The 26,557-nt window shown below is 36.6% G+C and overlaps 1 protein-coding gene across 1 annotated transcript in view; it reads right to left on the reverse strand.

Moving 5' to 3' along the window:
- LOC116895327 (bifunctional heparan sulfate N-deacetylase/N-sulfotransferase 4-like) overlaps positions 1 to 26,557 on the reverse strand; it is a 297,831-nt gene that overhangs the window by 130,655 nt on the left and 140,619 nt on the right. Inside the window, 1 exon segment of the mRNA XM_032896635.1 lies at positions 24,676 to 24,830. Within this exon segment, the coding sequence (XP_032752526.1) occupies positions 24,676 to 24,830 (155 nt within the window).

The raw sequence follows: 26,557 nt of genomic DNA on the forward strand, positions 1-26,557 counted from the left end.
AAAGGAATGGGAGGAAAAGAGGGAGAGGAAGCTATGTTTAGGATGTAAAGTAAATAACCAATAACCAACCAACCAAACGAACAAAGCATTTAAATAAGCAGGAAAAATAAGATATATACCTGCGAGGTATTATCATTAAGAAGTAAGGAGAAAGAACCAAATCCATATACTGAGAAATAATATAACTCATGAGGTATTTGTTACAGCAGGAATCCATAATAGAATGGGAGCCGACTAAAGATTGAGAGATCTTTTTGGTTGTTCTGCTTTGTTTCTTGGGGTGTATTTGTTATTCCCTTTGTTCAAGTTTGTTTTTGGTTATATTTGTTGAAGGACAAACTTTATTTTTTCATTGCCTTAGTTATCTTAACAATATTGTTTTGAAAATAGAAGTGGAAATTGTTGTTCTTTCCTGGGACCTTCTGTGAAAATTCCCCATGACAGCTTACATTGAATGACTCTACTTTGTGACCAGCCAATTCGTTGATATTTTTTGAAGAAAAAAAAATCTTGCTGATGGCAAATATGGTTATGATGTAATGGTGCAAAATATGAACAAAGAATTATTAGGGTTTTAACACTGGAAGGCAATCAATAATCTGGCCAAGAAGAGTTGCTCGTCAGAGTGACTTAAGATATGCCAAGAATTGTGAAAGCAGAGACCATGGCTGTAGCAAAAAAAAATTAATCAATTCAAACTTGCTATACAGTCTAGAAATGATTCTGTGCCCTTTAAACAAAGATGCTTAAAGAAACAGAAATTAATAGTCTATTTTTGGATCGTGAAGTAATTTGTAAGAGAGGCAGAACTCTAGACTTATGGCTGTGAATAGTCAAGCAGAAAGAGGACTATTTCACTTATAGAGTCCGTGTGGTAGTTTTAATGAAAGTGACCACCATATGCTCGTAGGGAGTAGCATTATTGGAAAGGATTAGGTCATGCTGCTTTGTTGGAATTGGTTTTTGGCAGTGTGGGAGAAAGTGTGTCACTAGGCGTGGCCTTTGATGCTTCAGATGCTCACGTCAGGCCCCATGTCTCTCTTCCTGAAGCACAATGACTCAGATGTAGAATTGTCAGCATCCTCTTCAGCACCATGTCTGCCTGCATGCCGTCATGCTTCCCATCATGAGGGCTATGGACTAAACCTCTTAACTGCAAGCAAGCCCCGATTAAATGCTTTCCTTTATAAGAGTTGCCATAGTAATGGTGACTCTTCACAGCAATAGAATACTGACTAAGGCAGTCTGACATCTCCATTACAATTTCTTTAACATAATCTTTAACATAATTTGTACCAGAACACCAACTTGAGTGTTCTGAGGGCAGGCCAGCTCTTAAGTTATGATTAGGCTGTTTTAAAACAATTTGTATTAATCAACCATACCTATACAAAATATTTCACTAGGTAATATTGATCACTTGAGATCTAGTCATATTGGTTATTAAAATTGTGTTCTCCTCTTAGTTCAAATGCTTCAAATTAAATTCATAAAGGCTAGAGGGATGGTTCAGCAGATTAGTGTACTTTCTGCTCTACCACGGGACACAAGTTCAGTTCCCAAATCCAGATCTGGGGGCAATACGATGCCTTTTTCCAGCATCTGCACGCCCATACACATTTTAAAATCTCTAAAATTATGCTTACTACTTTACTTCCATTTGCCTATCACCGCAGTGAAATTGCTTTTGTATAAAAGCCACATATCAGTGTTTGCTGATGATTGATTTTGTTTCAGTGACATAATAAGAAAGAAAATTATTTAAAAAGACAAAGAGATTGTATAAGCACTAATTTTACAGGTAGGAATTGAGAAACAGAAGAGAAGGCCATTGTCCTAGTCAGGCAATTAAACACTATGGCAAACCACTGTGTTTGTCATTGAAGGAAATCAGGACAGCAATTCACACAGGTCAGGAACTTGGAGATAGAAGTCAATTCAGGAGCCTTTGAGGGGGGCTGCTCCTAGCTTGCTCCTCATGTCTTGCTCAGCCTGATATTTCATAAACCCCAAAACCACCAGCCCAGCTATGCCTCCACTCACAATGGGCCATTCCTTCTCTATCAATTGCTAACTAAGAAAATGTCCTAAATTCTTGCCTACAGCTAGGTCTTATGGACACATTTTTGCAGTTGAGGTTCTGTCCCCTCTGAGGAGTCTAGTTTGTCTCAAGTTGACAAAAAACTAGATCGCACAGCTACCTGTGATACAAAACAAGAATTTGGAGGGTGATGTCATGACTCCATGGTAGTTCCATTCAAGGTCTACGACCAGTTATACAGTGAGAATAATTCAGCATGTATCCCAAACAGTCAGGTTCAGAAACGCAGGCAAAAACTAAATTTAGATGTATATGCAACCTAGGTTGAGTCTTAGAGGGAAATACAGGTTAAGCAGGGCTATAAGGGGCATATGTCATGACAGAGATTTGGCCATATGCACATGGAACAAGTTAAAGAAACAGGAGAGTAAGAGCACAAGAGAAGGTGAGCTGAAAACATGGATATCCCACAAAGGCAAAACTGCTTTACAGAACCGCTCCTTCCTCTCCTCAGGACAATGTATTTGTAGATTTAATTTAATAATTTAATAATAAGAGAATAATTTAATAAATAGTAATATATAATATACAATATAATATAAATATATTATAATATAAATATATAATATAATATAAATATAAATATATAATAATAAATAATAATTTAATAATAAGAGAATATTCACCTTAAGTAATTACAACTTTTAATAGTATCATCGCCTTATCAAAGACATGATAACAAGCAAATACTCAAATGTGTTAAAAGATGAAAACCAGAAAGTAATCATATGCACAGATACTCCATTTAAAATCATTTATTATTTCTTTGAGGATTTATACAATATACATTTAAACATATTTATCCTCATCTCCTCCCCTTAACTACCCCCAGGTCCATCCTACCTCTTTATCCCCACATCTTTGTGCCCTTATTTCTAAAGTGGAATGTCTCATCCACTACATTTTTTATATAGTACAATTTTATTAAAATAGAGAATCATTGATTTGCAATAAATCTTCAGGTTGTCATCTAAAGTAAAGCTGGTGGTTGTCAATTTGACACTGAGGATTGGAGGGGGTCCCAGAAAGGTCTATTGGTGAATGTGCAGGCTTGTTGCAATAGAAGCCTTAAGAGTCAGAGAAACTAGAGAATTGGTACCCTGTGGTAAGTTCATGTAGGAGATCATAGCAAAACATAGTCCAATTCAGTGGTGATTTGGTATACTTTCCAGAAGTTATGGATTTGCAAAAGATGCCATAGTTGCGAAGCTCTAGCCTGAGTCTATAAAAGAAATGACCTGTGGATCCAGAAGATATGGTTGAATCCTAGACATGGGAGAGGTTTGATCTTTTAATTCTGAGCAGGTAAGTTTTTTGAATGTGTAAAGCCCTGACTAATTTATATGTGATCAGAATATATAAGTAATGTAATCTCTTTGAGTAGCCTGAAGTTGTGGTCTTTATTAAAGCAATAGGAATCAAACTAGATCAGTATGTTTTACATAATATATTGCATAATTTTCATAGTCTATTCACTTGTAAGTTTCTCTCAGTAAATAAATGTATGTACATTTATTTTCATATAAGCTCTCTGCAGCAGTCTATAAAAAGAAATGATCTACCTTTTATCTAAGTTTTTTGAATAAAGCACTAATTTATATTAGATAGTTAAACTATATGTTTATGTTAAATGAAGGATTTTGAAGCTGTCTAAAATGTACTTCATTTTCTGACTCCAAAAATTCTTTTAAACATTTTTTGGATACTTCCACTATGATATAGCTTATTAGAGTTAATGTCATTGATTTAAATATCTGTCTGCAGTGGAACACGTCTGCAATGTTACTGTCAAGTCAAGCTGAGATTTCCATTAAGAAGTGCTTTCCCTTTTAATGTCAGTTTAACACATTTATGGGGAGATGTTTCAAAGTCCAGGATCTGCATGAGCTATCTCTCTACCTCTCACTTCCTTTTATCAACACCCAAATACAATGTTTCTGCATTTTGTGCCATTACACTCTGTGCCTTCTCTAAATGAAAGAATTCACATCTGTGCTTGTTTCCAATTTTGTGGAACATTTGCTACCATGTGAAGCAGGTTGAATTTCAATATAAAAAGATAAGTTTATTTAAATAATTTGTACCTACATATCAACAGAATTAAATGAATGGTAATATTCACTTGAGTAACTGTTGTGCAGATCATTAAATGAATTTCCTCTAGACATGTTTACGTGTTTTATAATAAAATCACAGCTAATTACTTCACTTCTGTTTTTATTATCAGCATGCTAAAGTGCTGTCATATGTGGAAATTGAAATCACTGATACAGATCTCGTCCACAAACAAGTTCACAACAATTATCCCAATCATAGGAGTCTGTAAACTTTAACTCTTTTCACTGCCAACATGTATGCTCAGAATTAGCTTCTTATACGTCTTGATTGTGAAGAAATGACTGCAGAGGGCTTAGAGGTACCTTATGTAAAGGTGCATTGAGGGAAATGTTCAGAAATTATAGAAGAAATTTAAAGATACTACCAGGCTGAAGAAAACTTTCAAACTCAAGAGAGAGAGGTAGGGCAGAGACCAAAGACAGACGGGTGGCTGTATTGGAGGGATAATGGCATTTAAGTTTAATTTCAGCATGGCTGAAATTAATTTAATTAATTAAAATTAATTAATTTCAATACTGATGATAAAAAAATAAACCTCAGTTCTTCCTGCAGCTTAATAAGTAAGGACAAGTTTGATCGTTGAAAAACCGACATTAGAATTTGTCAGTGAGAGTTAATTATGCTATTATTGACCACTCTTAGAATTGAGTTGCTAAACATATCCAATATTTGATTGAGAATTAGGCATGAAGTCTCACTATCCACTTATCTCAAAAAGTGCCGGGGCACTGTATTCTGTGTTTTCTCTATATGTGAGCAATCCTTCAGAACGTCTATTCTGACACAATCAGGAGTGTGTAAGTTTAGTCCTAGCTGAAATCACTGAGTGAAAGAATGCCATAGTAAAGCATTAGAGTGCTCTATTTCACAGGCAGGGGGTTCAGCTTCTGTACCAGGGAAATAGAAACAGCATGGGCTGGAAAACGAGAAGCATTTCCCCCACAGCAAAGCAAAGGGAAAAGGAAAACCAAGCAGTTAGTTGCGAGTCGTGCTTCTTCAATTCAAGTACGTCAAATATAAGGTCTGGGGTCTTTTGGTCTTCATGTCATACTTTGAAGATAAACATTCTAATTTAGCTAACAGCCCACATATAAGGTGCGTGCTCTAGATGAGCACAGTGTGTCCATAAGTAAGCACACTTTCTCTCTTCCAGGGAAAATATAAAGTCAGCCAACACATAGTCCGTTAGAAAGAATATCCAAGCACCTAAGTCAACTGAACCCTGAAACAAGATAAAAATGAGGTTTTCCTCGTCCTGTTACTAAACAGCCTGCTTTCTAATCTCACGTGTGAAGGGCAAAGAAGAGTAATGTTCTAGAACATTACGGGAAAACAATTAGTTAAAATTCTTTAAAACAGGAACGAATGCCGTCTGATACAAAATGGCAGAGAAATGATATTTCTGATGGCAGGGTTCTAAGCTAAGGTGATTAATACAATTGAATTTCCAGTCCTGGTGCACATCAGGGTGAAATGCTCCTCGATGTCCTGCCCTGCTCAGGTAATTTCTGTGTCTTCTAACTCTCCGTTGCAGCCTTCCTTGAGATAAAATCTATTTCTTATTCCTTTCCTTAACAACTGATGCTGCCCTCTGAGGTTTATCAAGGGACAGGATTTTGGAATGCATTTATACCCTGCTGATTTTGTTTTTCTAAGGATAGAATGGCTCACAATACTCACTGATAGATAACTGGGTAGTAGGTCTGAGGAACCAATCTTTATCATGAATCCAAGCGTATACATCTCTGGATAATTGTGTATACTTCAAGGTTTTTCAGTTTTTGCCAGCAACATTCTACTAACTATATCACAAGTTTATTTTATTTGTTTGATTTTTACAACCCATCCAAAATTTAAAACACACACTTAGCACACTAATGCAGCATCTCCAATTGTGGGTCAAATACTTCAGGTAGCACTTTATTAATCTAGAATTTATAATCGAGAGATAGCTTGTTGCTAAATGGATATAGGCTCCATTATTGATTGAGCATCTTTTTTTGTTTTCTGTTTCTTTTTAACTTAATAGTAACAATATGTTATAATCATCACCATCATTAACATCATCATCATCATTATTTATGTGTCTAGAGGGCGTCAGGGGGTAGCATCTCTTTACATAATTCTGCTTGCCCTGGATCTCACTATGTAAATCTCGCTGGCCTCGAACTCTCAGAAATCTGCATGCCTCCGCCTTCTGGGCGGGGTGTGATGACATACACTACCACATTCACCTAAGACTGAAGAATTTTTTTTTTTAAAGATTTATTTATTATATGTAAGTACACAGTAGCTGTCTTCAGACACACCAGAAGAGGGCATCAGATCTCATTACAGTGGTCGTGAGCCACCATGTGGCTGCTGGGTTTTGAACTCAGGACCTCTATAAAAGCGGTCAGTGCTCTTAACCATTGAGCCATCTCTCCAGCCCTTGTAATTCTTTTACTCAATAAAACCTCAAAAGGATCATGTTTCACCAATGATAAGTTTAGGTCTTTTTTTTTTTTTATTAACTTGAGTATTTCTTATATACATTTCGAGTGTTATTCCCTTTCCCGGTTTCCGGGCAAACATCCCCCTCCCCCCTCCCCTTCCTTATGGGTGTTCCCCTCCCCCCTCCCCTTCCTTATGGGTGTTCCCCTCCCCACCCTCCCCCCATTGCCGCCCTCCCCCCAACAGTCTAGTTCACTGGGGGTTCAAGACTGAAGAATTTTATTTGGTGCACAAGTCTGTTTCTTCCTTCTCTTTTCTCTCTGGGCATGAATTTCCTACTTTTTATCCTGATGAAACCAAGCGATTTTCATACACCATTTTTAAGTTTTTTTTCCTTAAAGTATTCTTTATCAATTTCTAGTTAATTAGAAATTCATTCATGGCTCTACTGTATTCTGAAATTTTTAAAAATAAAAACCTCAAATACGACTTTATTATGACACATAACACATATTGCTTAATTATAATTCCTTGAAAATAATCTCCATTTTGCTTCCCTGGTCTCAATGAAAGTGCTAAGCAGATACTGAATAATCACCAGTTATCTGTGGAGAAAAGGAATGAACGGAGGAGCTAAAAATGAGAGATAAGACAATGAAGAGGAAACGGAGGAAATACCGAAAGGATGGAGTTACTTTTCACTTAGAATACTTCAGTTAGAAATAACTGCAAAAAATTGGATATAACTGGAAAGCAAGAATGTCAGTATTTGTATTTGCTAGGTAACATGGGTCAATTGCTTTTAATTTTTCAATTTTTTGTTTACTTAAATTGGCTTTAATTTAGATAAGGTTTTACGAGGTCGACCAGGCTGACCAGGAGCTCTAAATCATCCTGCCTTTAGCTTCCGGGGTGTTGGGATCCCAATTATGCACAGCCACAATTAGCTCACTAATTTGTTAACAAGTATAATTTTGTCATCCATATTTGTTTTTGGTGGAATACTTAGCAAGACTCTCATCTCATGAATAATTGGTAATCCCTTCCGTATTGAATTATGGATAGGCGGAGGTTGCTAAGCATATTTGAATGCATTGTTTCTGCTCTTGACTTGAATATTGCATGAGCTTGCAAGGTTATTATTGTTAGTATTAGTTATCAATTTGATAAAATCTAGAATCCCCTGGAATGTGAATCTCAAGGCATGCTCGTGTGACTTTATTTTAATGTCAGCAAGTATGGTAGGAAGACCTCTGTGGGCATCACAGATTCCAATGGCTGCCCTCAGGGACTATATAAAATGACAAAAGAGAGCTGAGCACGAGTGAACATATTGTCTTTCCTGTGCAAACTTACTGTGAGCAGCTGCTTTAGGTTTTGCTGCCTCAGTTTCTCCACCATGATGAACCCTACCTTAAGTCAGAGCTAGAATACCATCTCGATATGCACCAGGAAAGGCGCTTTATCCCATCAACAGGACAGGAAACTAAGATACTCCAAGAAGACAGCTGTCTTATACTGAAACAACCTCATAATTCTTTAAACAGTTACGTGCTTCTTAAAGAGGAAATAGCAGCCATGATAAATGATGTTACATGGTCTTTGAAATGCTTGCTCAGCAGAGATTCTGTTAAGCATTATAGTCACACGCACAAAGGGTAGGTTGGACCCATGTTACATACCTAACTCTAAAAGTCATTTGCAGAATTTGCCGGCACCACTGATATGAAAATTAATAAAGATGGAGTCTGAAAATGGTTTGTGGCTAGGATCATATGCTGATATGTGACGCTGAAGGTCAGGACACACAAGGAAGAGATTTATCCTTAGTTTTTGCTTTCTTGAGAAAGACCTGCCTTTTCTTTCAGATGCTCTGCATTGTGCATTATTCTGTATAACACACACGGAACTTAGTAGTGAGGGAAAATTCTAACTCGCTTTAAAACAAGTAAATTAAATATTGTCAATGCCTGTCATCTTGTCCCTGGGATAAACCTACTGCAACTGCCCGTGTGTCAGCCCCTGACAAGAACAGAAACTGAAAGATCTGAAATGTTTCTTAGAAGCATACGCTTCAGAGGGATGACTGCAAAACCACACAGAAGAGTGTGAACCGTTTTCACATTTTTTTTTGCTTATCAGAAATAATGATTATAACTATTCTAATAAGATAAATGCAAGTCTTAATAGGTTAATATCAACCCTTCTTTGGTAATAGAACAGTTCATTTCCTGCTATTGGGACCACCCAAGATGCACTGGAATTTGGTAGGTGGAATTTATTTTTGGAGTTTAAACAAACATATTCAGAAATGAAATCACTGCTTGGTGGGAGAAAGATGATTCCGTTAAGATGGAGCTTTTGAGAATGGGTGTGAGTCTGTCCTTACCCTCTGCCAGGAACATCAAATAGATAAATATCTCTTTTAGAGTGATTCTGTCTGAGGGAAATTCTTAAACCCACCTGCCAATAACATCAAGTCAAGGGCTTTTCATGATATAACGCATGACAAGGAATGTCGTTTTTCTCTAAATCCTTTGCTAAGCAGTATGAATATTAATAGGTAATGAAATACCAATTCTAATTTGCAGCCAGAGAGTTTGTGCTATTCTTCTTGTGGGCTCAGTGAAAATGGGAATTTATGAGAACCTCAGAGGCTTCTTGAATAAGCAAGCCAAGAACTTTATTAAACAATATTATTCCTCTTTACAAAGGGTAAAATCCCTATCTACTATGAGTGAGTGCTTAACAGAAGAAATATTCATATTTTATTTTGTTAGATACTCCAATCACTATACTATATATTTGTACTAGATACCAACCCAGGAACTTATGTATATCAGGCAAGCATTTCATAATGGAAATACACCTCTACTTATTGTCTGTAACTTTTTTAGCTATGGAAAATCCAAATCTTTGAGAAAATACATGAAATATGTTTGGTTCATTTGTTAATTTAAAATCAGTGGTTCAAGTGGTTAAAACAATGTGTGGAGTAGTTTAAATGATGGTTTCCAATAACCCATAATATTTAATTTAATTTTAACTTTTGAGGTTTTTTTTTTATTATAACTTTGGCTGTCCTGGAATTCACTCTGTAGACCAGGCTGGTCTTGAACTCACAGAGATCCACCTGATTTAGTCTGTAGAGTCCTGGGATTAGAGGGATGGGTCATTACCACCTGGTCACCCATCATATTTTAATATTATATTTTTGTTAATAGTGTATAAATGAAAAGTCCAGCCTAAAGTCTTATCATCCTCAATCTCTTGACTGAAATACAAAACACTAACATGAATATAATAAAATCTTGGAAATGTACCAAGCTATGGTAGAGATAAATCTGGAATATGATCTCAGATGAATTATGCCTGTGAACACTTTTGAACAGTATCAAATATGAAAAAGGCAAGAATATTAAATATAAAAAGCAAGAAACATTCGGATGTAATTTTATCTGTATTAACCGTGTAGGTATTTAAAATACACTTAAATTGTTAAAAATGACATCTGCAAATATATGCTATATGTACAGTAACAAAAACAGCAAGGATTCATGTAAGTAAGCTTCAAGTTTACTGGCTGATACTTTATAATCTTCCCACTGTGACTTTAATATGCTCTTTGTTCAAATTGCATTTTTCTCATCATAGATTTCCAATGCACCGAACTGACTAAATTTACGATCAAGATCATGAACATATTCTATTTTCAAAACAGCAAATTCACCGCTCTCCTTTCAGGAAAAAAAAAAACCCTAGGATTGAATTTCCTTATTTAATGCTTCTTAAACAAAAATACTTTCTGCACACTCTACTTTAGGATTTGAAAATGTTTCTATAAAAATTAACTGGAGAGATTTAACAAACAAAATATTTCCAAAGCCCTAGCGAGTTTTAATTTGAATGCACACTCTAGGAATTAAAAGCACATCAGAGCAAAAAATCAGAAATTTTAGATCCATTTCTATCACAGGACTTACATATAAAAGAAGATGGCAAATTGGGGACAGAAAATTAAAAAGAGCTGAGATTAAAGGATATTAAAAATGAGCTAAATTAAAATTCATTTATCCTCAGAGAGCCAGAGGAAAAGGAAGCAGATGTTTAGGTAAGACTATAAGTAGAACACTTTGCAAAAGAAAATAAAGAAAAAATACCCTCTGTACTCTCTCTAACCCCCTTTAGAAGATGATGTCACCACAGACTGTTTTACTTAGTCTTTTATAATTTTCTCCTAAACACTGTATATACAGTGTAGACAAGGAAGTGGAAGGAAATTATCTTACTAACTTCAAGAATTATAGACCTATGGAGGAGGCAAATCAACCTTCATTTTTAGGAAGAACAGAGGAAAGCTGGGTCAAAGCCAAACTCCATAAAAGCAGCACAGGAAAGGGCACAATGTAATTATTTTACAAATGCAAGTGGAAAGCAGTTAGCAAGGACTGCAGCTACTGGAAAGACAAACGGAGAGGTTCTGTGAACCTATCAAACAACATATGGGCATCTGCAGCACGTAAAAACAAAGTACCAGATGCCTGCATCATGGGGATCACCTTATCATAGTGAGGATATCTTAATTATAAGTCACAAGGTCCAGATTGCATGCTGACATCTTTACTATAAACTGCAGAAGATGGATTCAGAGAGGCCAAAACTAGAAATATCAGTGAGGAGTCTACAATCATAAGTCAGTCAAGATAGAGATGGTGGAGTTCTGACTCCTAGAAGGATGGTATGAGGAACTCTGTGGATCTTCTGTTGGGGAAGCATTAATAACTGCTATATAAAGAATGCCTTTGAAGCTCTCTTTAGAATCTTCTTGGAAAGCAACAAAGTCAAGAGAGCAAATGTAAAGAAATAGTAAATTATAGAAAGGTTCATAAAAGTAGTGATTGATCTTGACCCCTGTGCCCCTGACCCAACTTACCATTGTAGAATTTGAACCTCAAGCAGATGTACCCAAGAAGACAGAACTCCTTGCCTTAGCTCTCTATTTACATCTGTGGTTTCACCTTTGAGAGACAGCCCTCCACAGTCATCCTGCTCCTTGTGCAGAAGTCTAAACTGGCTAAGATTTGTTGAGGAATCTGAAACTCTATTCAATCTAGCCTTAGTGATGAAGAACAGAGGAAAAAGAGAACATAGAGTTGTTTCTCATAGAGTTGTGGTTTCATACCAGAAAAAGCAAGCTGGACAGGTCAGGGACTTCTACACTGACTTGGGATCCATCCTATAAATCCAGTTATTGTGTTGAGGAAAACAACCATAGTTCCCACCTCCAACATCTCTGCAGGAGAGACTTTATTTACCAAGGACAGCAGGCAATACGAGGAGAAAGCACAGATTTCTCCCTCTAGATACAAAGCTATATTTGGGGAGATAAAAGGATATATAATTGAAGTCCAAGATCACTTTCAAGGATGGTAAGTCTTGCTAGGTGTTGAAGAGGAGACTATTTGTATCTTACTAGTAAGTAATAAGCTAGTCACAGACTAAACAGATGTTTATCAGAGAAAACTAGGGAAGGTCATTAAGAGTTACACTCCATGAATCCACATCTTTATAAATTGAACTCAGATAATGTATTCATCTGCAACCCGAGGCAGTAGAAGAAAGAGTAGATACATTAGCTTGTCATTACTGGAGGCTTGCAGCTGAGAAGCCATCATAGGATGGGTAGGTAGAAAGACATATAGGGAACCCTGACCTAAGTGACTGCCTCCTCAAAGTATATTCTCCAAGGAACATCATTGAAAGTGCATACTTCAAGGGACTCATCCTAGGATATTTAGTCATAGTAGAAAGCACATAATTAAATAAGGCAAAGGAGAGTCTGAGGATGGGGGAGAGAGTCAGGATGAAAACTCCAATAATAACTAGTTGAAATGTTTAGATTTTTAACAAAAGAATTAAAAGATCTTCAACTAAAATGAACAGTTTGATCCATAGAAAGTGAAGAAAGGCATAATAATCTCCTTCAAAGACTTTATCTGCTCAATTAATAAGAATTTTAAATGTATTTAAAGAACTAAAGCACACACTACTCAATGTCATAGAATGTATAAAGTCAGTATCTATTCAAAGAGGGAATATCAATGTGTTAGATATTATTATAAAGACTCAAAAAAGTTAAAATCCAAAAGTACCTTTATTAGAATTATAAAAGAATTTGTTATAAGGTTCAACATGAAGTTTATGTATGACATGATAGTCAATGGATTAATAGAGATTATTGATAGATAACTTAATGGAGATTATAAAGTCTGAAGAAGAAAGAGTAAAAAAGGAAGAAAAACATCGTGTGACACAGAGAACATAAGATTCCTTGTGAAGGGAACTGCTGTATGTGAGATGGAAATGCCAGGACGATTATAAGGAAAAAAAAAAGGAAAATTATGGTCTTCAAAGAGACAATATGAGAAAAGTCTTGAGTTTGATGAAAATCATTCTGGTATATCCAAGAAGCTCAATAGGTTCTAAAATAAACACAAAGAAATAGACAGATGTCGGGTAAAAGCTAAGGACAAGTATATCCTGATGGTAGTTAAGTGAAGCTAATTACACTGAAGAGGGACACATGGAAGTTGACAGTTAACTTGGCATGAGAAAGCATAGAAGAAAGAAAGGGATGAGCACACACAGTCAAAGTGTGGCACAAGCAGCCATCGGCAGTCATCTTACATCCAAGCAGTGTTTCCTTTCGAAATGAAGGTGAGGGGAGCATATCCAAATGTGCTGACAGGCTTAGGAAACCCATTGCCAGCAACCTTGTCTTATTAGAAAAAATAAGAGTTCTTTAGGCTCACAGCAAAAACAATAGAAAACCTGACATCTGCATAGCTGGTCACGAGTGTGGCGAAGATGCTTATGGAATCGTGGCAAGCAATGCCAATGTATAGTCCTACTTTTATCACAAAAGATCTAGAAAGCAATTGTCCAAAGCAATACATATGGAATTTTGTTCTTGGGCTTACAACATGTGGAAATGTTACATATTTCTAATAGCAACACGAAAGAGGCAAGGGGTGGGGGGCAGGACGCTGACTGAAGAAGGAAACCAACAGCAAATAGAAGCTTATAGCCACATGCACAACAGAGAGAACAGCACACAGAGGAATCTAAAAGTATCTGTGTACTGGAATTTCTTACTTTGGGATTAAAAATGTAACCTGACATCCTTGATCAATTATGATCATGCAAGAGAGATGTTTAACAGGTACAGAGTATGTGTATCGATGATAGCAGAGATGGATGGGAGAAAGTTAATCAACAGTGCCATCCCCATATCTCTCTGTCTTACGCCATTAAACAATTGAAAGAGATGTGGAGATCTGTATGGTGAGCCCTGAGCCTTGATTCAAAAGGAGCAAAAGGGAAAGTAGAAATTATGTTGCTACTCCGGCCAATAGACTGAACTGCAACTGGGGAGCACACATGGGATGGACCTAGGCCCTCTGAACATAAGGTACAGTAGTGCTGCTTGGTTTTCTTGTGGGACATTTTAACAGCGGGAGCAGGGCATGTCACTGACTCTGCTGCCTGTATTTGAGAACCTTTCCTCCTACTGGGTTGCCCCATCTAACCTTAATAGGAGATGCTGCGGTACTTAGCTTACTACGAATTCATACTCTATGAATGTTGATATCCATAGGAAGACTGCCCTTTTCTGAATAGAAATGGAGGAATGGATTATGCATGAGGTACAGGGAGGTAGGGTAAAGACATGGGAAGAGAGAAGGGAGGGGAGACTACAGTCAGAGATGTTAAGTAAATAGGTAAATAGAAATGATAGAAATTATAGAAAAAAGCAAACATGGTAATAGATGAAAATGAAGACATATCCAAACATAACAGCTATGCAGCATTTAGAGCATAAGCATGAGTTATAAATATCTATGTTCAAAATGAAATATTTGAAATCCATAGCCTAGTTTCCCCCCTTAAAATGGAAAAAGAACAGCATATCAAACATAAAGGAATGCAGAGGGAAGAATTTAGTACACTGTTAATATTAAGAACAAAGAAGTAAAGACAGGACTCACTGAAGAACCAAAATGTGGTTCCTAGACATTTTGAAAGGGATTAACAAATTAGAAAAGCTGTAGATAGAAAACCAAACAAGTAAATAGCAATCAGAACAAAACAAAAGGAAAACAAAACCGAAGCAACCTAGATCTAAGTGTAAAAGTCAGACAAATAAACAGTAGCAACAGTGTGAACCATATTATTAAAAACCACCTCCACAGAAGGTTTTGAATATTTTATAGCAACAAAGTTAGGAAGCTTAGATCGAATTGATCAGCTAATGAAAACAACCTGCCAAATGGACTCAATTAGAAATAGAATCATTTATAACAAATCAGTTGTCTTGATAACTTAAAAAAATATTCTCACAAAGAAAATCCAGGGCCAAATGTCTTCATTGATGAGTTGTGCACCAAACTTGTAATGAATTAATGCCAAATATCTACAAATTATGCACAAAATTAGAAAAGGGTCTGCCATGTCATTTTTTTATCTTTATTAACTTGAGTATTTCTTATTTACATTTCGATTGTTATTCCCCTTCCCGGTTTCCGGGCCAATATCCCCCTAGCCTCTCCCCCTCCCCTTCTATTTGGCTGTTCCCCTCCTCATCCTCTCCCCATTACCGCCCGCCCCCCAACAATCACGTTCACTGTGGGTTCAGTCTTGGTGGGACCCAGGGCTTCCCCTTCCACTGGTGCTCTTACTAGGCTATTCATTGCTACCTATGTGGTTGGAGCCCAGGGTCAGTCCATGTATAGTCTTTGGGTAGTGGCTTAGTCCCTGGAAGCTCTGGTTGCTTCTACCATGTCACTTTGAGACCTGTTATTTACTAGTTGGAAAAAAATATGGTAAAAGTTTAGGTTATTACATTTGTGACTACAATAGGCATTTTTTTAAATAATAGGTCTATTTCACGAGGAGTGTGTTCTTGTTTGATAACACAAAGTAAGTGCTTATGTGAACACACAGCATAGAGAAGACCTACACAAGCTAAGGTAGCTGCATCATTAGTGGCAGGACTTATAGAACCACCCTCATGTATTTAATTTGAAAGCTTGCTGTATGGCATGTCATTGTACATACAAAATACATAGCAAGGTACTAACTGAAATGGCCAGCAATACACAGCTGTAGGTGTATTACATCAACAAATCTAACTGACATTTGTCCCAGAAATGCAAAGCTCTCTTACAGCTGAAACTCACTTAGTATAATACACTAGTCAAGGAAGCATGCATCAGCCAGACAAATAGATGGCAAAACTCACATGACAAATTCCATATCCTTTCCTGACAAATAGTCAGCTGAGTAGGCATAGGCTCAGGTTTCTTTACTTAGTCGTCAGTATCCACTGAAATCTCACACTAATATGTTTAATGATGAAAGGTTGGACTACTTTCCTTGAGCAGCAAAACAAGGATATATGCTGTTGCTATTTTCATTCAAAATTACCCTAGAGGTTCTAGTTAGGCAAGCTGAAAAAAACAAGCAAAATAAAATGTTGCTAGACTGGCAAAGAAGTGAATCTGCCTGTTTGCTTAGGGTGTGCTCTTAATATACAGCCAAACCCAAGTAATCAGAAGAGCTCTGAAATAATATAAGCAACCAGAAAAATTGAAGGCAAAAGGAATTTGTATTTTTGTAAACAATAATAAACAAAGAAAATAAATAATGTAACACAAAATGAAGAAACAGTTCCATAGAGAAGTAGTCTTTTTCCCCCCGGGGAAAAACAATCACACCATAGGTTACCTATGCCAAATACTCAGTTCAATCCTGAAAAGACAGATATGTAAGGAACACATAAACTTAGCAAGTTGTGTTTATGCATTTAGTAACACACAGATGCACAGACAGACAGACAGACACACACATACACGCACGCACGCACACACACACACACACACACACACACACACACACACACATCAACAGAGGGAAAGAGGCCATGATTCTGAGAAAGAGCAGAAGGTGTTCATGGGAGGATTTAGAGGGAAGATATGACATTATATTATAAATTACTCAGCTATTAAAAACAATGACTTCATGAAATTTATAGGCAAATGGATGGAACTAGAAAATATCATCCTTAGTAAGGTAACCCAATCACAGAAAAACACACATAGTATGCACTCACTTATAAGTGGATGTTAGCCCAAAAGCTAGAATTACCCAAGATACAATCCACAGACCACATGATACTCAAGAAGAAGGATGACCAAAGTGTGGATGCTTCAGTCCTTCTTAGAAGTGGGGACAAAAATATTCCTAGGAGGAGATATGGAGACAATGTTTGGAGCAGAGAGTGAAGGAATGGCCATTCAGAGACTGCTCCACCTGAGGTTTCAGCCCAAATTCATACAGCCACCAAACCCAGACAATATTGCTGATGCCAAGAAGTCCATGTTGACAGGAGCCTGATATAGCTGTCTCCTAAGAGGCTCTACCAGAGCATGACAAATACAGAGATGGATGCTGCCTGCCAACCATTGAACTGAGAACAGGGTCTCCATTGGAGGAGTTAGAGAAAGGATTGAAGGAGCATAAGGGGCTTGCAATTCCAGAAGAACAACAATACCAACCAACTAGAGTTCCTAGGGACTTCCGTGGCTCAGCTGCATATGTAGCAGAGGATGGCCTTGTTGGGCACCAATGGGAAGAGAAGCTCTTGGTCCTGCCAAAGCTGGACTCCCCCTGTGTAGGGGAAAGTCAGGGTAGGGAGGCAGGAAGGGGTATGCGGATGAGGGAACACCCTCATAGAAGAATGGGGATGGAGATGGGATAGGGGGTTTATGAACAGGAAATAGGAAAAGGGACAACATTTTAAATGTAAATTAAAATATCCAATGAAAATAATGAAAAATAATTAAAATATTATATTCTCAAAAGATAAAACATTATTTTAAAAATAGGAATGACAATTCATTGTCACTAGGATGGCTGAAATAAAACAGAAAGTAATAAGGTTTGAAGAGTGTGTTGTAAAGTGGGGATCTCCTCTTTTTCTTGTGGGATTAGAAGTGGTACTGGTACTGTGGGAAGAGTGGGCAGTCACTAGAATGCTAACCTCAGCCTATGACCTAGACTTACTGGAATATTGAAAATACTACAGAGGTAGTCACAGTGTGGTGTTATACTATCAGTTGTATCTCAATGATCATAGTGGTATGGTAATGATAACTAAAAGTAGAAATTAACTAGCAAATTAAATATAGCAGTGTAATAGACTATCCTTTGACAATGAAATGGAAGTTTCCAGTATATGTGCTTCTTGAAAAACATATGCAAGGTTAACAAAAAAGAAAGATCATAAGCTAAATGAATTCATTTATTTCAAATATTCAGATTAAGAATCTTAAAATGATGAAAAGTATTTTCTTAATTTTTCAGATTGGGCAAGATAGGAGGGAAGACTATATGCTGAAAGGTATGAATTTTATTTAGTAGCTGATAAAATTAAGGTGAAGTTTGAACAAATGTAATAACACTTTCTGGAGATGTTTTATATGTGTGATCTGTATCATATGTTAATATTGCTATTAGTTAGTATAGTTTCTAAAAATCATACAGTGGAGGCTTCGATGAAGTAGATAGTGCTTTGGGTGGCAAGGTCCGCCAATTCCTGGAAGAGTCTTTTATAGATGCAACTAATTACATGAGAAAGCACAGCACAAGATACATCTAATAGTTTTGTCTTTGTGGGTTATGATTGTCTCTAAGCTTGAAAATGTTATATTTATTTCATTCTCAGATATCTTTAAATCAATGAAATGACAGCAGTGTTGAACAGGATTCCATACTTTACATGGGGTTACATGTGACAGGCATCACGCCTAGTGGCTTCAAATGAACTGTCTCCTGCTGTTCCTTTCCTAATATTTTTTCTTCTGTGTGTGTGGAATGGAGCTGGTGCCTGGCTTCTCCACCAGTGCATGATGAACATGACAGGTGTGATTCCTGCAGGGACCCTGAAAATCTCTCTCATTCTCTGTCTCAGAGCGCCATCCTGTCATGCTGTGATTTTTCTCCCTGGAGCAGCTAATATGGTCAGGAAATCAAGACAGCTCTAGATAAAACCTGATGAGAAAGTTATGTTCTTAGCCTCCTCACTTGTGAAGAACTGAACCAATTCAACGAATGTGAGCTTAGCAGTAGTCGACCCTCCACGTAACCTCAAGATCACCCTCCACCAGAGCTGAACCCGTGACCCTCATAAGAGATTAGACCTGCGGCATCCTGTTAAGTCATAACCTCTAGAACTACTCAGACTGCTGCAAAGCTAACGTGTCTTTAAAATCTTCACATTGTGGGTAATTCACTATAGATCTCGAGGATGTTCAATGCTGAAGGAGTAGACACAAGAATGTTTCTAAATAGGTGTGCACTCCACAGGGTCTCTCAGAAGCTCAACTTATTGTTAACATCTCTACTAATTTATTTTGCTAAATAAACAACGTAAAATCTACCCCACTGACATTTCAAGTGTGCAATGTATTAAAATTCATTGTTTGTAGAGACACTGTTTTGCTTGGCAAGCTAAGGTGCATTTTTCTTGCCCAACTGAACCATCATGCTTCTTATTAACAGGTTCCTAATTTACCCTGTTGCCAGCCACTGGAAACCACCATCCTACTGTCCAGTACTTTGAACTTTACTTTTTACAGAAAGTTGTGTGAAAAGTTCCTACAGCATTTGTCATCACAATTCACATTGTCTCCTCCTCTAGACCTTGGTGCTTTGGGTTATTCTAATAACTGTCATTGTCTTATCTAAGTCATCTGTTGCTTGTGTATTTACTCTTCTGCATTTGAAAACTGTCTATTATTCATTGTTGATTCTCTGAGATACACACCTCGGTCCATTGTGAAAAGTGATAAATAACCTAATAAATCTTATCACAATTAAATCATATTCTTGTATTTTCTTTACTCCTCATCTCAGACTATTAGTTACAGATTACTGCTATTTAGTAGTTGTGTGTATCAATGTGTCCATGTGTGTGCTACAGCACATGTGTAGAGATCAGAGGTCAACCTGAAGGGACCTACTCTCTCTAACATCTGTGCGCTCTAGCAGATGAGGTTCAGCGTCTAAGGCTTGGTGGCGAGCACCTTCACTCTGAAGTCATATCACCTATAATTTTTTGACACATGTGTTCGTGGCATTGCACAAGGCTGCATGTTTTGTAGTACAGTAAAGCTGTACCTCATACAGAGGGACAAGAAGCACTGTTTTACCTTACTGGACCAACAGGTCTACTCATGTTCCATTTCAATAGGAAAGTTAGACAGCAGATACAGCATGAAGCCTATTTTACAATTTTCTGTTGCTGCTAGTTGATAGCTATTTGTGGGATTGGTGTGTGTGTGTGTGTGTGTGTGTGTGTGTGTGTGTGTGTGTGTGTGTGTGTGTGTGTGTGTGTTATACATATGTCGGTGAATTTGTGCTTGTATGGGCTCATCTGGTGGCCAGAGATGATACTGAGTGCTTTCTTCTTCAACTCTCTGCATTAATTCTTGAGACACAGTCTGTAACTGAACTTATACATCATTGCTTGGTTAGGCCGGCTTGTCCCTGAGCCTTAGTGACCCTACTCCCTACCTCCCCGTACATGGATACAGTTGCGCAGCCATGTCCTAATTTAACGTGGATGCCGTCATTAAGTCTTCATGCTTGCACAAAATCCCCTCTACCCACTGAGCCATCTTCTCAGCTGCAAGCTTGTGTTTCAATGAGAATAACTTAAATGTCAGCATTTTCATGTGATGAATATTGGATCGAATTATGAAACAGGTATATGCATATTTCATAAATATGTGTAACTTTCGAAACAGCAGAACTCAGAACCATTAACTTAAAGAGTCTTCAGTTACTTAGTTTAAATAAGAAACTTTACTATTCAGTAAAATGTGAGGGAATGGCACCATTATAAAAATGTTAGAAGGGAAGACAAAGTGCTGGTTCTTTTCCCTTCAGGATATTTTCTCATTTGAAATAATCAGTGGACTGAAAATCCCCACTGGGTTAGAAACTTTAATGAGTGTGCATGCTAAACTTAAAACAACAAAACACATTTTTCCACATGTCTATTGTGGAGTAAAAATAAATAATTCAGGTTTATGCTTCAGGCGTATTTTTTTTCCTCTGTGATTGAAATGGAGATGTAGGTTAAATCAGAGATGATTTTTGGTCACTATTTCATTAGCTCATTTCATGTTAATGAATGTTTCCGGTTTTCTTCAGCCTTTGTTGTCATCTTTGAACCTTTGCTGCTATTTATTGACAAGCTCTTGCAGCAGAGTGACAGCAAAGATCTATGATTTATTACAGAAAAATCTTAGGAAAATTTCCCCCCATTTTTCTGTCATACCAAGTAAGGTACGCTGTCGCTACTGTATCTTGAATGACTACACAGATGAATAAATTAACACCTTCTGTACAAACATACAAACATGCATGGCATGTACTAAACTTGCGCATCCTTCCTTCACACTCACTGCATACCTACAGATATGTAAGTGCATGTACTTAGCATAAACAATGACACAGCTTTTTGTTAGTAACACTTCCTGCAGGACAATGAAAGGATAAATGAACATTCATTAATGTATTCCTTTTGTTTTTAAACATGTTCTAAGACAGTATGTACTCTACCCAGAGAGATTACAGAGTCCTACAGATATGACCGTTCTGATTTAGTTTTAAAAAACTTTTCCTACAAATATCGTATCGAGGTCCTACTAGTCTATTTGATGACTGTTTGGGATGTTATGAAAACAAGTGTGCTTTTGAAACCGACAATCCTCTATCACCCATAGTCCCATGAAGGAGTAATTAGGTATGTTAGGATACAATTTTTAAGGAAAGAATTTAGCGCATTTGGTTTTTATGCATATAAATGCTCATTTAGTTGGAAAATGCCTTCCTATAATTGCTCCAGTTGCAGCCAGCTGAGTATTTCAAGATGTTCCATTCAAATTTGGGTACTGATGTTGTCAGTTATCACAAATTTTAGAACTGGAATTGATCAGTGGCATTATCTGGTCCAGCGCTTTCCTTTGGCAGATGAGTTGATGTAAATTAATTATCTAAAGAAAGTTTGTGATGTAGAGAATGAAAAACAGAGCCATTAGCATTCAGGGGAAGAAAGTGAAGCATGAAGACATTAAATAAGTTGCCAACTTTATTAAAACTGGTTACAAGCAGTTGGGACTAATTTTTAGCCTGCCAATATCTTACTGGTGCTTCCTACTGCCCAGTTCTCTCTTCATACTGTTGATGGTTTCAAAACGTTACTGGGAATAGAAAGACAATTTTATAAGAACGCAATGTTTCTTGACTCTGGACAAGACTCATATGGTCATGCTCCATTGATTGGGAGGGCGGGGCTCTCAAAGACAATGCTTAACAGTCTGGAGTTTTATGGCACTGAACTCTGGGGAGGAAAGGACAATGACACTGTGATATGTGTGTTTAACAAGCATCATTTAAGTTGTAATACATTACATTCAAGTTATAATATTTTGACTTTGAGACACATAATAGAATCTTTTTAAACACAGTGTACTTATAGGTTTTAGTGTAGAGTCTAGCATCACTGACTAAGCAAATGTAATTGCTTTGAGTGGCCTCTAAAAGCTTCCAACATTTCATTACAAAGCAATTACATCAGAGCCTTGTTCAGAACTCTCAGCATGGTTGAAAGAAAAAAAAAAGAAATGACTTGAACAGGTGAAATACTTAGCCTGCAAATCTAGAGAGCCAGACTGCTGAGTGTCAGTAGAGATGGGTGGATTTAAGACCATTGATAAGCATGTCTGATTTTCAAAGCACACAAGGAGGGTTTATTTGCATGGTTGTTGTCAAGTAGGGCAAATTAACTTATAATGGTTATAATGTTATTTAGCAATATGGAATTTTTTAGATAGTGTCCACACAAATCTTTTGTAAATCCACATTGAAAAATATATTCATATATCTACTTAAAACAACATATAACTACATATTTGTATTTAGAAATGAGATCATTGGAGCAACAATGCACATAGAGAGTTATGAGATGTTTGACTCTATTGTGAACTCACATGTGTAACTGCATAGCAGTCCCATGTGGTAATTCTTTCTACTCTCCGTGTGTGTGTGTGTGTGTGTGTGTGTGTGTGTGAGAGAGAGAGAGAGAGAGAGAGAGAGAGAGAGAGAGAGAGAGAGAGAGAGACCAAGATAAAGAAGGTTAAAGTGATTTGTACTACATCAAGCAACCAAGCAACCATTCACTGAAGGACAAAGTTTCACTCAAAGTGTTTTGGTACCCTAGTCTATAAATCTATTATCTTAATCACTTGTTAGTTTCCATATCTATGAGTGGAGGCACTCTTCATGCAGGCGTGACAGCTTGGAGTCTTATGCCTTGGAATTTTAGAAAGAAAAGTATTCTTTTAAAAGAATAACAAACAACTAGGTATGTCTTCATGGGACTCCATTGTGTGCATTTGAGGGCTATGCTTCCAAATATGAGTTCAATTAATACCTAAAATAAGGCAAACTGTTTCACTAAAGGCAATATTAAAACACCTTGGCCTTGAGGCATAGGATCTCTTTCCCAACTCCATTACACAATGGCAGTAGAAACAGCTCACAGTGCAGGATTGGGGTAGTATTCCAATAACATCTTACTTAGAGACCTGAGAATTCAAACGTCACATTTTTTTATGTTGTAAAATATTATAGTTACTTCATTAGTTTCATCTATTATTAAAAAGATGTGTAGAAATGTATAACATTTTCTTCATCTGTTAACTTGGGGAGGCTACATGGATCTGACCTAGGCCCTCTGCATATATGTAAGCTTGGTATAGCTTTGTGTTCTTGTGGGACTCCTCTAATGGTGAGGAGCAAGGACTCTCTCTGACTTGTTTCCTTGCTTCTGAGATCTTTTTCTTCCTGTTAGTGGCCTCATCTAACCCTCGTAAGACCTAGACTTATTGTATCTTGTTATGCCATGTTTGGTTGAGACTCTTGGGAGGCCTTCTCTTTTCTGTCTGGAAATGGAGGAAGAGTATATTAGGGTGAGATAAGATTTGGGGGGGGTGGGCTGGAGAGGAGGGAGAGGAAACCTGCAATTAGGATGTAATATATGAGAGAAAAGTAAATAAACAGACATACACAAACACATGCATAAATATATATGTATATATATTTAATTCAGATCACAAGAAAAGGCAATAGTCCTTCCCTAGGCTACGGATGTAGCTCTTCCCATCACAGGGGAATCCAGTGGGAACTTTTGGAAGTGCAAATCTCAGGCCTTGCTCATCTATTGATTCAGTTATTGGGAGCAAGGACTTCCAGTTTGTGTTTTGAATGTTTGAATATTTTGTTGCTGAGGAAGACACAGTAAGGTTTAAAAGGAATGGAAAACTTTAATTTAGCCAAACTTAAAAGAGGGAAGTTTTAAGAAATAATGATACTTTACTATGATATATTGGAGAAAGCATGATGTTTTCTTTCTTTCTTCCTTTCTTTCTTTCTTTCTTCCTTTCTTTCTTTCTTTCTTTCTTTCTTTCTTTCTTTCTTTCTTTCTTTCTTTCTTTCTTTCTTCCTTCCTTCCTTCCTTCCTTCCTTCTTTCCTTCCTTTCTTTTCCTTCTTCCTTTTTTTAACCTAGAAGGATCCTTCAATTAGGTAGCACTTCTAGAAAGTGACCTTGAAAATACACCACTTTTTACCACTATGTATACCTCCATATATTTTATATATCTATGTATATATAATAAGTATTTATAATTATGTATAATAACATCATAATAATATGCATAATAGGTGCACATACCTGCCACAGAATATTACAAAGCAACCTGAATCTGTAATATGTGTAATGCCCTTTAATGTTTTTCTCATTCTCTTTTCATGGGATTCAATCAAGGTTGTTATTTCAGAAGTTGTTTTTAGATCATGGCCATAATGGAGAAATGCCAAAATCATGTGTACTCACCAGGGCAAATTCTTTGTTAAGAATCATCTGTTCCACTAAAGAAGACTCATTGTGGAACAGGTGGGGCTGCATGTGACTCCACATGTGAGGAAACCACCAGAACTCATCCACAGACCTCAGCAGAAGGTCATCCCCTGCATCTTCTTCTTCAGTCCCTGTAAAATGGAAAGTGACAATGGCTGTTTGCAAGGCTTATTAAATTATTCATGCTACTTTCTAAACAGAAAAATCATGAGTTTAGTATAAGTTACATCAGAGACGAGGGGCATGGATAAGGTATGGTGGGTCCTGATGACCACGGAAGATGTATATATTATTCACAATGGTATTTTAATGTTTATAGAAAATTTGATCAGAGGAGATCATATTTTTTTTCTAAAACTGTATCTCTGTGTGCCTATAATTGAGTTGAAAATTTAATGAAATTTCTTCTGTTTGTGAAAATGTCATAAATTTACTGAATGATTGTGGAAAATGCAAGTAATCTATAAAGGCAAAATAAAATAAAGTGTAAATAGAACATTCTGCATAGTCATCCTTTAGACCTAACCATTTGGAATTATTTTTGTATTTATCTTTAAAATCTTTTAGTGTTTATTTTAAAGATATAACATTTATTCTGTAAGTACTTTTGCCTCTTTATATTTCAAGTTAATGCTATATATATATTCAACTTTTTATAGTAAAATTTATATAAGTCATAACAGTTTCACACAACTTTAACAATGAATCTTATAATTATTTCTAAAAGAAACTTTCTTTGATAATTGAACATTAGTATGCCTTTCTCATTATAGAAACAATTTTTAGCCCAATGCACAAGAAGGGCACTCTGATGCTATATTTCAAAGCAAAACAGGAAAAAAAATCTATTTCTTTGAGAATACATCATATTGTATCTATTCAAAACTACTTTTTGCTGTATGAAGCTATATGTATCTTGTATAATTTTCCAAAATTTAGGAAAAATTTAAACTGTTTCAAATTTATTCATGCAATAATTGTTATGTAATTTCAAACTACTAAACTACGCAAACTAAAAATGTTCTGGCTTTTGGTATGCCTTTGTTTGGCCTTTGCTAACACACTATATTTAATAGGTGGGTTCCCTGCTTTCTGCTTTTTTAAAATTAAATTAGGGGACAATGTATTAATGTTATTTTAAAGGGTTCCTCAAATGTTTCTATGAAAAAGATTTCTTCAGTCATGGAAGAAATGATATGAAGTGTGTTAGGCACTTTGGATTCAATTCTTGGGAGTTCCTTCTTTTCTACATAATTAACTATTTGATCTTGAATAAGAATAATTCTGAGTCCCAGGTTCTTCATTTAAAATGAAGATAAGAATACTTTTGCGGTAAAGTTTTAGTAAAGGGTCAATGAGATCAACTGAGGAAAGTACTTCATGTTGTGACTTCCAGATAGAAGTGCAATGACTCCAATCTTCTTAAAATCAAATCAGCTGAGGTGTAATTGCTTTGCTTTTAATTGATATTTTTTTCCACATTGTTAAAGATTTATCCTGTATAGATCATGCCTTTTAAAGTCAAACACTGGGTCTTACTAAGCTGCACTTGCAGCACATTACTATCCTAGAACACCGAATAATAAAATACCTTAATTGTGCCTTCTAGTAAATAGTCAATGGCCTTAGCCTTCTGCCATGTAGAGTTAAAGAACGCTGGATATTCATGAAGTCTTTTGAGTGAGATGGGCACGCAACATTCATACTTTTCATAAGTTGTCTAAAACTGTTGGTTTTAGACTCCCGGTTCATTGACTTTTGTTTGTTAGTGTATGAGGATCATCAAAGGTTAAAATCCAAGCTAAGAAACGTATATCGTTTCTCCTGGGGCAACGCTTATGCTAGGTGTTTCTTATGT

This window comes from Rattus rattus, chromosome 3 (genome assembly GCF_011064425.1).
Source record: "Rattus rattus isolate New Zealand chromosome 3, Rrattus_CSIRO_v1, whole genome shotgun sequence".
NCBI classification, from domain to species: domain Eukaryota; kingdom Metazoa; phylum Chordata; class Mammalia; order Rodentia; family Muridae; genus Rattus; species Rattus rattus.